The 14,190-nt window shown below is 43.5% G+C and overlaps 1 protein-coding gene across 5 annotated transcripts in view; it reads right to left on the reverse strand.

Moving 5' to 3' along the window:
* RALYL (RALY RNA binding protein like) overlaps nucleotides 1–14,190 on the reverse strand; it is a 260,680-nt gene that overhangs the window by 32,295 nt on the left and 214,195 nt on the right. For all 5 annotated transcript variants that reach the window (XM_081874664.1, XM_081874665.1, XM_081874663.1 and 2 more), the window contains one exon: nucleotides 5,276–5,351. In XM_081874664.1, the coding sequence (XP_081730790.1) occupies nucleotides 5,276–5,351 (76 nt within the window). The remainder of the gene's footprint in view (nucleotides 1–5,275; nucleotides 5,352–14,190) is intronic.

The raw sequence follows: 14,190 nt of genomic DNA on the forward strand, positions 1-14,190 counted from the left end.
ACAATACAGTTAAATAGTTAAATATATTCAAAGAATGCATAGACAACATACTGCACAAGGTTGACGTTATATGTTGTAGTCCAGGGTGGGGAATATGTGGCCGTCCAGATGTTGCTGAAATCCAACTTCCATCACTCCTGACTCTTGGCCATGCCAGGTGGGTCTGGTAGGAATTGCTGTCCAACAACATCTGCAGGGCCACAGGTTTCCCACTCCTGCTTTGGGCACACAGGAGGGCAATGCCAGGCATCTGCCAGGACCAAAGTCTGGCAGAAGATCATGACCACCACCAGAACGCCATCTTCATGATGGATGGACGGAAGCAACCAAGAAAATCATAGACTGTGTGAGGAAATTCTCCTTTGCACGCTTGAGATTTTCCACTTTCACCTGGCATCTACATTTCCCAAAGGTTCCAAAATCTTTGAACCAACATCAGTGGACTTCAGAAAGGACCTTCTACACACTATGATATAGAGGTTAGAGTTTTTGATTACGACAGGGGAAACCCACATTCACATCCCCAGCCAGCCACAAAGCAGATGGCCTTGGGTCAGTCTCTATTTCTCAGTGTTGTGAGTATAAAATGGGATGGCAGGGGGCAATGTATATCACACCTTGAGCTCTATTAAGGAGAAGCAGCCAGTAAATATAAAAAGGAAAGAAAGGAATACAAAATTTTGTAACAAAGACCAACAGACATAGGCGCCGACTCCATGGGGCCTGAGGGGGCCCGAGCCCCCTCAAAAATTCGTTTGGGGGGGCTCCGCCCCCCCAATAATTTAAGAAAATTATTACCGTAAATTTCGCTCTATAACACGCAGATTTTTTCTCCTAAAAAGTAAGGGGAAATGTCTGTGCGTGTTATTGAGCGAATGTGTGGTCCCTGGAGCTGACTCGCAGGGGCAAAAATAGGCAAAAATCAGGCAAAAATAAGATCGGGCGGTCGGGCGGAGGGAAGGTGGAAGCTGCTGCTTTCCTGCATTCTGCCTCAGGGTCTTACTGCCCACCCGCTTCTGTTGCTGCGTTTGCTCAAACTCAACAAAGAGCAGGGAATCCCCTGCCCTCCTGGCAAGCAGAGGGTTAAGGAAAGGATCGAGTCCTTCCTTCTAATTCTTTCCGAGTCACACTGCGTGCAGGCTCCAGCCCACCACCTCCTCCTCTCCGTGCTCTAGGGACTCGCACATGCAGGTGGGAGAGAGAGAGAGAGAGAGGGCTGGCTTGGGGGGGACTTTTGCCTTCCTTTCCTCCCCCCCACCCCGTTAAACTCCTCCCCTGCATTCTTAGCCAGCTGCTTCTCCGCACACCCCTCTTGTGCTTCTTGTCCCTTCTGTGTTTTTCCTTCCCTCCCCATTTAAAACATGGTGACAAAGCACGGATCCACATGGATCCTCAGGATTTTTGCATTGGGTCACCCCAAATTCACCATCAGATCACATAGCATGTTCATGGCTACATCTTGCACCAAAAAAATCACGCACCCACTGTTGCCTAGGGTCACAGTGGTGCAAAGACGTGGTTACAAAGCATGAGTCCACATGGATCCTCAGGATTTTTGCATTGGGCTACTCCAAACTCACTGTCAGATATTAAAAATCTTTATAAAATAGAGAATTAAATACATACAGAATGTTAAATTTTCAGTTTCGAAATATTAGTACTAGTTTAGTACTGTATTTCTATATTACTATAGTACTGTATTAGTTATTTTCAAATACTTAAATATTTTTAGGGTGTAAGACCCAATTAAAGCCCGTTATTTACATACAGTATTACAGTATTTACATACAGTATTAGGCATACTGTATTAACTTTATTAACTGTATTAAAGCATTAACTTTGAGATATTATTTTTATTTAATGAACCCTCAGCCTTATTCAAAGTAAGCTTAAATTAGCTATTTCACTTATTAATCAAAGTGCTATTACTGTGCGACAGCAATATTTTATGTTTTATTCTTTTAATGATAGTTTAAGATTTATTTAAATATCATTTCAGTCTTTTCAGAGCTATATATTCACTGCTCTGTAATAGTCTATAAGCATAATTGTTACTGTAAATTAAATTAGCTTTTTACGAAAATACCGTGCGTGTTTATGTTTTGTTTCTTTTTTCAAAGCCAAAAAGTGTTTCAGGCTTGTTGAGTTTCCCGGAGTGTGGAGTTATAGAGAGTCGAGTTTTCGGGGTTCTAATGTTGATCATATGACTCTAAAATACTTTAAAAAAACTTTAAAACTCACTAATTTTCATCTAAAATTTATAAAACTTCCCGGGGCAGGACCCCGGTATGGGCCCCCCCAATATTTTTTATAAGTCGGCGTCCCTGCCAACAGAAGCAAATGGACAGTTATAAAGTTTTGCAATAAGGGCAAGAGGGACAACTTCAATATTCAGATAAAATATATAATTGGGGGTGCATTTCTCTGAAAGAAAGGGAGCGGGGGGGGGGGAATGTGTGATGACCTATGGATAAAGCACTGAAATTAAAAATCTGGTTGAAATCCATTCTCAAGAGTTGAGATTCAATTTGCTCAAAATACAGCTGCCCTCCATTTGACCCTCCCTTAGTATATTTGACTAAATGGTTTTAGGTGATTTGTAGTGATACAGTAAATTACTTCAAAGAGTTTCAGGCAATAGAGGAAAGCAATTATCCATTGGCCTTTCATTTAAATTGCTCTTTAATTTAAATTAGTAACTTAGTGCAATGAAACTAAAATAAAGATGTTAAAACTGCAGCGTTACATGGAAAAGAATAAGCTTTAATCGTGGGGTTTATTCACACATTATTCATCACCTCTCAGCACCCATAATTGTGCAGGGTGGTTCTTTATGAAGAGCAATCCAGCATAGCTTTCTTTCCATTGTTCTCCTGCTGATAAAGTGTATTCTCCATTACACTTATGCTTTAATTATACAGCTTTTAATTTTATATGCCAAGAAAACTTGTAACGTCGTTCTAAAACAATATACATAAGTTTACTACTCTCTCTATAAAGAAGATAGGTATGACTAAGCATAGCAATTATCAAGGGTTTTATGAGTAGACCTTTAAATTTAATAAGGAATATTAATAAGCCACTGGTCCTTCACACATTAAATGCTTTTATTCATGACACCTATGGGGTTTCTTAAGTATCCTCCATCACTGTGCTGAGACACTTGAAGAACCACACCATCTGCAGTCATCTTGTGCCCCAAAACCTCAAATGCCACTTCACATCACTAAGTATGAGACGCCAGGGCATGGGAAGCTCTCAAGCAGAGAGAATTATTGGCTAGGTATCTCTCATGTTGCAGCACCACCCAGATCGTGGATACGGTGAGGAGCCACAGTCACCAGGCCAGGTGATCTGAAGAGCCAATGGGATACTTGCTGGCCTCATACAATTGTTGCATATTGAGTCTCCCATCATTCAGTGCTAGGCTAGACTTGCAGCTGTCATCATCCTGCCCCACATCTTCCTTTTGGAACTTGGCCATCTACTTTCTGGGACAACATATCTGCCTGGGGTCTCTCTGATCACTGTTGGCTGCTTCGGACCTGGACCTGGACTTGTCTCTGGCCCCTTATGTTAAGTCAGTGCTCTGGCTTTTTCTCTTGGCCTGACATGGGCTACTATGTACTCTTACCTCTGTTCCTTCCAGCCCTGGTCTTGCAAGGCCTTGACAGTAAGATGCCACCGAGAGAGGGTGATCTGCAGCAAAGCAGCTACAGACTGGGTTGTTATATTTTATCTTGCAATGCCCCCACTTACCATTTCCTCTCCCCACAGTCCACTAGCTCATATTTTGAGATGTTTACCCCACCCACCCACAGAATCTTTGGAGAAAGGGAGGACTATAAACAATTCTGATAGATAAATAAATAAAATAAGTTTGTGAGTATTCTAAAGAAGAAAGCAGCCCAGCAATCAATAACCATCCCTGCTCTGTCGTATTTTAGTTTATTTTGCTCTGAACACCTGCACTTGAAGATGATAAGGTTTGACGGATCTCAGCTTTTCAGCAACAGATTTGCCTATCTGATGTCTTTCACAGAATTGGATCAATATGGATACAGCCCTGAGATCCACAGCAATAGTAGGAGGAAATATACGTTCAGCTGTCATCTTCAAGTACTGCTTTCCTAGCTACATCAATACTTATTTGGATAAAGCTGATGCCAGCTGACCTTTTTCTACCCTGCATCAACAAGCTGTAATGAGCCCATCAGACTTGGCATAGCAAAACGGGGCTGACTGTTCTAATGCAAAAAACCAGTGGCACTTCAGCACAATAGAAGGCTGCCTTCCTAACACCCCTAAGATAGAGATTTTATGTTTGCATTCCTCCTTCCTCTGCTAATATTGACAAGCAGGTTATGAATTGTGCTGACAAAATGCTATTCTTGCTTATTATTCAGCAGCCTGTATTGTCCTTATTTTTAAGAGGGCTGGGTTCAACCAGGAACACATTTTCTAACAATTCCAATCCAGAGATAATGTCCGGGATCCAAAGAGTTACTTACACTCATGAGAGGACTTCCATTAATTCAGACTTGCACTACTTTTGCATTTCTCGTGGTCTAAGTTCAGCCAACCAGGTTAACCAAAGCCATGGGTGCCAAACTCAGACTGAAACTGGTTTGAAATGGATCTAGATAGCAGATGTTATCCCAGAGAGTCCGGAATCAGTTGACAACCACTTGCTTGAGCAACTTGCCACCCACTTTACTCCAGGATAGGGTGTGTGTGTGAGAAAACTGATTATTTACCATGAAGGTTCTTCTGGGACTAGGGAGCCCTTCAAACACCATGGATCTAAATTGTTTACCCCTCAATAAGACTAATTAATATGCTCTGTTAAAAAGAAAGGATTTTATCAAGCCCTTAAAATTAGACCCACTGCCATAAGGACAACTGTGTTTATATGGCTGACTTTAATATGTCCCAAAGGGCACCAAGAATTGTTGGATGATATGGTGGGAGTCTTACTTAATTCCCAAATATTCACAGATGGGTTGTAAGATGCTGCATGCAGGTGAGAACTTGCCCTAGTATCTGGTGGGGAAAAGCCACAATGGAGTGAATGTTAAGCTATATATATCAAAGTGAGGTAAGGAATGGGTGACAAAGTTGCCGTCATTTAGTTATATATTTTCTTGCCAGGTTCCTGTGCCAAGGGAATACAAGATGGACCCTTATTTAAGTGACAATTTTTCACCATCAAGAGGAACATACCCTGAAGACTCAGAAGCTGTTCCTAGGTAGTGTAAGGAGCAGATGAGCCTACCTGTAGAGAGCTGAAAGTGGCCGCTTGTTTCCAGGCTTAGGTCTGTATGGTTTGGGCTCTCCTGCCATGTTGATGTCTGAAAGCAAACATATTGTAGATCTAAATTAAAATGTACTGCGGGGGGGGGGGGAGAGCTTATACAAAATAATTTGTGAAATGGAATGTTAGAAGAAGAAGAAGAAGAAAAAGGAGAAGAGTTTGGATTTGATACCCCGCTTTATCACTACCCTAAGGAGTCTCAAAGTGGTGAACCCAGTTCACCAGATTACGAGTCCACCACTCCTATCCACTACACCACACTGGCTCTTAGCAGGAGTAAATCTACTAAAAATTCCAATCTGTTCATTGCTGCCTGTAAATGAAACCCAATCCACACTTCCTACATTCTTCCTATGTCTGCCATTTCTGCCCACTTTGTCCTGTCGTAAGATCTTAATTCTGCCCCATTCATAGGAACGTTGGGAAGTTGACTTGGACCAGGTGAGAATAATGGTCCATTTCCTCCCACTTTTATCTCCTTTGGCTGGCTGTTGACATCTAGGATCTGGGCCTGAAGACATTCCCATTTCCTGTCACCTGATCCTTTTAGTGAAATGTCAAGGATTGAACACAGGAAACATCTATGAGCTGACATGTGAGTCAGACCATAGTTTGATCTAGCTCAGCATTGGCTACACTGATCAGCAGAAGCTTTCAAAGGTTCCAGTTGAGGATATTTCCCAGCCTTACCTGGAGATGCTGGGGATTGAACCTCAGACCTTCTGCATGCAAAGCATGTGCTCAACCACTGAGCCATACCCCTTCCTGGTCCTTCCACTTGGTGGCTTCACCTATCCCTCTTTGCTGCAGTTCATGCATGGAGTTCTTTTGGAGGTGGCTAATTTTTTGACCCAACAGACCAGATCTTTATCTGTCCCAACTGGCCGTGGGCCCAGCTAAGATAGGCAGGGGAGGCAGCCCACCTGTCAATCACCCTACATCATTATGACATCAGATGATGAACAGGGAGTTGTCCCACCCACCAGCCCAAGTCCCTTGCACAGTGCTTGTGAAGCTGCCTGACAGCCAGCTGGTGGTTGGGTGCTTGGGAACTACACAAAGGGCTTAGACAGCCATATGCTCACCACTTGGGAAGTGCTGAGCACAGGGCTTGCAAATATATTTTCTGCAGAGATCAGCTGTGTTGTTGAGTTCTCTGCAGGCAGCTCAGTCATGCAGTTCCTCAGCAGATGGAGGGGGTGACTTCAATCCCTTCTTTTTGCAAGGATCAGCTGTGTGATCAAGTTGCCCATGAGAATTTTGATTGCATAACCAATACAGCCGCATCTCCATGTGCCCCACACCTGATAGAGCATAGGATTTCAGGTGTAAGGTAGGTGGACACTATTTGGGAGAAATGGTCTCACAGGCCAAATTGAGACCTACTGAGCCAAATTTGGCCCACAGGCTGGAGGTTTCTCATCCCTGGTCTAAATAGTATACCTGACTATCATGTCACCTCTCAAAAGTTCTGTATTTCCTTCTCCCCACCCTAGACATCTTTCAGCTGCTGCTCTATTCCAAATATTATCATTACACCGGATAAATGTGCAACTGAATTGACCCACATTTCTGAGGTGCAATCTTCTCTCTCTTATTCATATTCATTTTCCAAGGTTTTTTGGTCTTTAGTTTATCGTTTTCTTTTAGGTCATTTTCTCTTCCTTCCTTTACTCTCTGAACAGGCATTGCACACTGGTGTTTTGCAAATCAAATCATACCAAATTCCAAAATGAGTTAGTTTGGATGAAGCAGTGCTTTAATATATTGACTATTCATATCACAAACCACTTAAGCCAAAGTACTTCTCATTCCATTAACTTTACGGGACTAAAGGCAAGTAATCATCTTAACTGGCTTCTACATTACCTCCAAACACGATGAGTCTTTTTGTGCCTGTGTGTTTGTGGAATTAAGGAAATTTGCGGATTGCCTTGGGGATTGGCTTCCTTCAACTACCTGCAACAACCATTTTACAAGAGGCAAAATGCAGCAGCAGATGAAACCCAGCCCAAACCTCTCCATCTCTTGGGATTATTCTACCTGGCCGTAGGCACTTTCAGAGAGGTGATCTTTCTCTGAGAAGGGCAGTTCAACTTCTCATACCTAGTGGGCCGGAAGAGTACTTTGACACAGAACTTTCAGACCACACAGTGCCTTGTTGTGTGGTGGTGGTGGGGAGTGAGGCCAAAATTTAATGCTCCACCCCCCAGCCCTTGCGCTGCCTTCTCAAAGATGGCTAAATGAGGTGCTGAGCTTTGGAAAGGAGACACGAGGTCCTAGAGCACTCCCACCTTCTTCCCAAAGCTGGGAAAGCACTAACTAGGTTTTGGGATGGAGGAGGGAGGACATTACGACCCTGTCAAGGCCCTCACACCTCCTTCCCAAAGCCCAGTGCTTCGCTCACCTGGCTTTGGGAAAGCAGTGAGGGGGTTGTGTGTGTGTGTGTGAAATGCTGTCTAGGGCCACCCAAAATGGCCCACACATTGGACCACCCTGACTCAGAGTAATATGCTGACCTAGAGCCATCCCATTTTAGCAAAAGCTGAAGGGAAAAAACTGAAAACAGACCAACAGTGTGTGGTGGCAGTGCAGTTGTGGGGGCCATCATTTCTGACTATTTCCCAAGAGACTATTTCCAAAGATGCATGAAAATGCACAACTTGTAGATGAAACACACGTCCTGGAGATGGCATTATCTTTTAATATAGCGTTCATAGCTGCCAAAGAAAAACCTGTAATGTCTATCTGAAAGTCTAGCTACATTCACATCTTTTACCTGCCCATATATCACCTTCACTGAGTTGTATTTTTGCCTGTCTCCCATTTCCTCCTAGACCTGCCTCATGAATGCGTTAAGGACACAGATCTATTAATTTTAGTTGAGCTTTCTTTTTCAAGGGTCATACTAAGGTAAATCTTTCTGGCAAAGGAAAAATAAATACTGTCTCAATTATTTTTTTTAATACAGAGAAAATTACTGAAGAAGTAGGGAAATTACATCCCCACTCTTCTGTGTACGCTTCTGCCCCAAAATTAGTTTAGGAAAAGCCACACAATATTTCTCCTGTTCTACGACCAATGTCACAGTGTTAATGGACCTAGAATTCACAAACAAAGGAGTCAAACTAACATCTTCCAAGGTATTTTGCCTTTATTTCAATGCAGCAAGGGCACTAGGAGCCATTTAAATTGGGGCAACTTAACTGCAAAAGGTAAGGAGTTAAACAGACCTTCCTCAGTCAAACTAGCAGTCCCCTGCATTTTTTTACTTAGCTATCTATCAACTGGAATATGTTTTTATCCCATCTACCTTTCCACTAAAGAAAAAATATGTTAGGAAAATATGATCATCAATTTGCATACGTCATGCGTAGCTTGCCCCCAGGCCTAAAATTTAGCAAATATATAGGATCCTTCATTACCTATTCCTTTTTTAAAAAAAAATCACAGGAGGTGGTTTGTTTATTTGGGGTTTTATTTTGGTATCAGGGATCTAGGTAAAGGTAAAGGGACCCCTGACCATTAGGTCCAGTCGTGACCAACTCTGGGATTGTGGCGCTCATCTCGCTTTACTGGCTGAGGGAGCTGAGGTACAGCTTCCGGATCATGTGGCCAGCATGACTAAGCCGCTTCTGGAGAACCATAGCAGTGCATGGAAATGCCGTTTACCTTCCCACCGGAGTGGTACCTATTTATCTACTTGCACTTTGACGTGCTTTCGAACTGCTAGGTTGGCAGGAGCAGGGACTGAGCAACGGGAGCTCACCCCATTATGGGGATTCGAACCGCCGACCTTCTGATTGGCAAGCCCTAGGCTCCGTGGTTTAACCCACAGCGCCACCCACATCCCCTTATTAGGAATCTAATGGTACACCAAAATAATACCACAGTGAATCCACTGGCAAAGCACCCCTGCTCATCTGAAGTCCCATCAGTGACACCAGCCGATTAAGAGATGGGCATGGTTAGGGGAAATGGCCTCAAGGACCAAACAGGACATCCTGGTGGGCAATGACTAGTCTGTGGGCTGGTGGTTCTCAACCCCCGAACCACTCAATCACACTGGGGCAACATGTCTCACAATGCTGCTGCAATGACTCATCAGAACACTACAGTTTGCCCTATCCAAACATGCTGCCATGCGAGCTGACAGGGCCGAGCCATGGCATTTTGCTACAGAAGAGCAATGGCCTGATGCTTTTACATTATGCTAACAGGCAAATTCTTCTCTGCAAAAATGCATTGAGATGGTTGTTACACAGATCTCTTTGCTTCAGTAAAGAAAAAGCAGTCATGAGATTTCTGAAGTTGGTTTTATTATTTGCCAGGCAATCTTCAGCAGTTTTAAGATAAATGCGTTATTAAATGAAAGGTCAAACCGCTTCCTCAGTTTTAAATATGTACCTGAGATGCTTTCAAAAGTATCTGTTTAAAAGAGAAAATAATAACAGTAGGTAACCCCCTCACAGTATTGCAGGAAATGATTCTGGGATGTTATCACCTGTGCAAGGCTTCTGTCTGGATTCCGGAGATTGTGGACTATAATTAAAATGGAAATTTCATCCTGTGATCTTTTATTATAAATCCACTCTTCCACAATATTTTAATATGGCAATGTTAAGGTCACAGATTTTCAGCATTTTGAACTTCTAAAGCTAAGCTATATGTTGGGAAGGAGAGGGGAAAGAAATGAAATACTGAGGAACTTGACATGGAGGGGGGTGTCTCTGGGGTTGTAACATTAGTCTCAATATTTTTCTCCTATCAGACTTTCTTTCCATTCACAGACATTTGACCGGGTCACTGTATTCTTAGACATTTTCACATTAAAGGTTTCTTTGGCATTTTCATGTCCTCTGGGAACACGTCAGCACTATCTTGATGTTTATGCCTTGCAGCTCAGCATTTATAGACTTTAATCGGTAAAACTGAACATCCTCTGGGTGGTTTTTCTTCTGACCTAGCCAAACCAATATAACTGGCAATGCACTGGCAAGGCAAAGCACAATTGGTGTCAGACTGAAGGGGGACAAAACGGGAGAGGTCAACTCACAAGAGGATTTTACTCCCAATACAATTAGTCCTCAGATAATTGCAGAGCCTGGACAACATGGGGCATTTTGCTGGCCCCAGGCACTCAATCCTTCCCATCTGGATTTGAACCAAGGAAAAGTGGGGGTGAATGGAGGTGAAGTTGAAAGAAAGCCCAATTTGTCACGTCACAGGCATTATAGGTGGCCACAGGGCAAGACTGTTAAGGCATCTTCAAATATCTAAAGGGATCTATCTAAACACACACCCACACCCACACACACACCCATTAATTCAGATAACCCACAGAGGCACACTTGCTGGCTCCAGATCTGCATAAGGGAGCTCTTTCTTTCTTTCTTTCTTTCTTTCTTTCTTTCTTGTGAAGCACCTTCAAAGGTTCACTTGCCCCCCACCCCCGCTTGGCCTTCCACCACAGATTAAGAACTTCTTGTTAGGAAGAGGTCTGGTCTTTATAGGTTGTACTGTACTGCCTGGCCTTCTCGCAGCTGCTGTGCAATCTTTCTGTCTCCACAGTGAAAACTCAGCAGCCAGAAGGAAGACGCTTTGCCGAAAACTGGCAACAAACTCAAATTAACGTTGCTAGTGAAGATCTTGAACCAGTATCTGTGTCACACAGTGTACTTCCTGTACACGGTTGGGATAAAAATAATTTGATTGCTTGGTTTGCTACTGGATCTGTATCCTCTCTTCTGCTGAAAGTAATTAGAAGCCTTCTGTGTTATTCCAGCTACAATTATTATTATTATTATTATTATTATTATTATTATTATTATTATTATTATTACTACAGCAGGTTTTGTCAATGCCCTGCACAATAAAAGCATGGTTTCAATAGAATAAAAAAATATTTGTTGCTATCACCTATTAAAGAAATGGAATTGAACCATCATGTGAATCTGCAGGCATGATTTATTTTTTTCCACCCCAAGGAATTCTTTCATTCCTTACCTACAGGAACATAAATCAATTTCGTAAAGAGCCTGGCTAAGCATATCTTGTGTACTTATATATTTGTATGACTTACAGACTCTCTCTCTCTCTCCTGAGTCAAACCATTAGTCTATGTAGCAAAATAAAATAAAATAAAAATAAAAATGGTAGGAGACCTCCCATGTTCTGAACTCTGCTACATAGGAAACTTTTGCAGGCCAAGGGCCACGTTCCATTCTGGGTGACCTTCCAAGGCCCACATGCCAGTGGTGGGCAGGTAACGCCATGCACTCATACATCTCTCTCCATCCTCTATCTAGACAAGCAAGGGGCATGATCAGAGTTTGAGGACACATTACAGCCGGGGGAAATGCTCATGTTGCAAAGCAGGACCAGTGAGGAGGTGTGGTCTGGGGAGGTGGTGGGGCCTAGGTGTGATGGCCTGCAAATCGGATTTGGAGTCTGAACCTGAGGAATCCCAGCCTGCACAGGATTCCTCGCCTCCAGAACCACCTGAGCCAGGGCTGGGGCATGAGCCTGAAGGCTCCTCACCTGTGCTGGATCCTCAGGTGCAGGCACCAGCTGAGTCTGCTCAGGCTCCTGAGCGGGTGGAGGACCCATTGCCTGCAGGTGCTCCACCCTCAGCCCCGTCAGAGGAAGCTGAGGTTGCCTCTGGGTCTTGTAACCCTCCAGCCTCTCCTGAGCTGCAGAGGCTCAGGGCAGAGAGGTGGAGGGAACTAAGTTCCTGCAGGAGGAGTGCTCGGCTCCACGCCAGGAGAGGCGAGTCATCTGAAGATCGGGTCCGCCCTATGCCTCGGGGGAGATAAAAGCCAGCCAGCCCCAGTCCCAAGTTGCAGGAGCAACATCGTTGGTTCCAGCCTGATCCCTGACCTGCTTCCCTGCCGGAGCTCCTGACCTCACCCGATACCCTGCCCTGCACCCAGCTTCGACTTCTACAGACTGCCTTTATATTGCACCATCGACCTCGGACTGGACTCGGACCTCGCCTCTCGGTTAGCCCTGAGACCAGCACACTAGGAAAGTTTTGAGGAGCAGATAAGAGAGGTCTGGAGGGCTTCATTCAGTCCCTAGGCCTGGGGTCCTCACCCCTGCTTCAACTGATGGAAGGGACTGAATGTGGAGCTATACACAGGCAAACCATTTGGACACCAGAACTACGCCCCCTCTTGCTGCTGCTGCTGTTGATAAGCATCATTTGCCCCCAAAAGACTGTTGAAGAATTTCTCCCTTTGGAGAATATTCAGTAAAATGGTACCCTTCAATTCTGCAGCCAGCAAATAGCAAAATGAAGTACAGTTGGACTTTGTATTTAATAGAAGGGTTCAGTGAAGAGGTTGGGAACTAAAAAGAGGACCAAGTCATGTTGCTAACACATAAACTATTTCAGTTTCATGTTGCTGCTTTGAAAGTGCTTAGTACGATCTATTAGTCAGCACTCCCCTTGCAATGTGTGATGAATCATGACAATGGCAGACACTGTTGCTCCATCTTAAACTAGGACCTTGTGTAATTGCTGTTATTATTTGTTATCTAATGGATGATGTCAGCTGAGCCTCTTTTCAAAGACTAAAGTGCTGAACAAGTGTAGAAACAGAAATGTGGTTTACAAAAGAAGACTGCCTTGTCTTTTGGGATGTAAAATAAAGTAAAGCACGGTAACAAATGTCAACATTGGTACAGCTGTTTTGGAGCCACAGTTTATTTAAAAATGATATTTGGGCCAATTCTATATGGATCATCAAATGGAAGCTGAATGTTGACAGATAATTTAGTGCAAATCTATCTACATTATACTTAAGTTACATCTGAACAAATCCAGAAAGAAGTTTAAAGTTATATAAATTGTCCTTTTTATAGTGATGTTTTATGTGCTTTGTTGCTACTGCTTATATAAAGATGAGAACATTCTTCCAAGGATTACCTGGATCATCACCTCCAGAGGTACCCTGGATCATCACTTTGTTGGGTGATAATGGAGTGGATGATGGCCAAAAAACTGAAGTTCAATCCAGATAAAATGGAAGTTCTGTTGGTGAATAGTTCACCTGCCCAAACTAGTGGTGTTCTCCCTGTGCTGAACAGGGTTATACTTCAAAGTATAAAGAGACTGTTGACTGCGGCTCATTGATCCATCTTGTGATGCATCCATCTGGGGTGCGAGTTGCCTCTGTAGCACTTGGTGTGGCATTTCTGTTCTCTGTAGCAAGAGCTCTACCTGGATACATGCTCTCAGTGTGGTCCATTCCCAATTGTTACTGATTAAATTTGTATACCACCCTTCCTCCAAAGATCACAAGTCAGGACACAACATAAAAATACAAAATGAGAACGCAGAATACAAATAAAACGAAAACAAAGCAATAATGGTCATAGAACGTTCAGTCAAGCTAAGGCCTGGTTATAGAGAAACGTTTTAACCTAGTGCCTAAAGATATGTAAAGAAGGCACCAGGTGAATCTCCTTGGGGAGAGCATTGACCAAATGGGGAGCCACTGCTGAGAAGGCCTGTTATCGTGTTGCCATCCTCCAGACCTCTTGTGGAGCAGGGCACATGAAGAAGGGCCACAGGTGATGGCTGCAGGGTCCGGGTCAGTTCATATGAGGAGAAGCAGTCCTTAAGTTATTGCGGTCCTGAGCCACTGAAAGCTTTATAGGTCAAAACCAGAATTTTGAATTGTGCATGGAAACTGATTAGCAGTCAGTGCAGTCAGGCCAGGATTGCTGTAACATGGTCAATCTGTTCTGCTCTGGTGAGCAACCTGGCTGCCACATTTTGCACCAGTTTCTGAATTGTCTTCAGAGACAGATCTATGGTTTACCACATTGCAGTAATCTAACCTAGAGGTTACCAGAGCATAGACAACAGA

Source organism: Podarcis erhardii (genome assembly GCF_964252035.2).
Source record: "Podarcis erhardii genome assembly, chromosome: 8".
Lineage (NCBI taxonomy): Eukaryota > Metazoa > Chordata > Lepidosauria > Squamata > Lacertidae > Podarcis > Podarcis erhardii.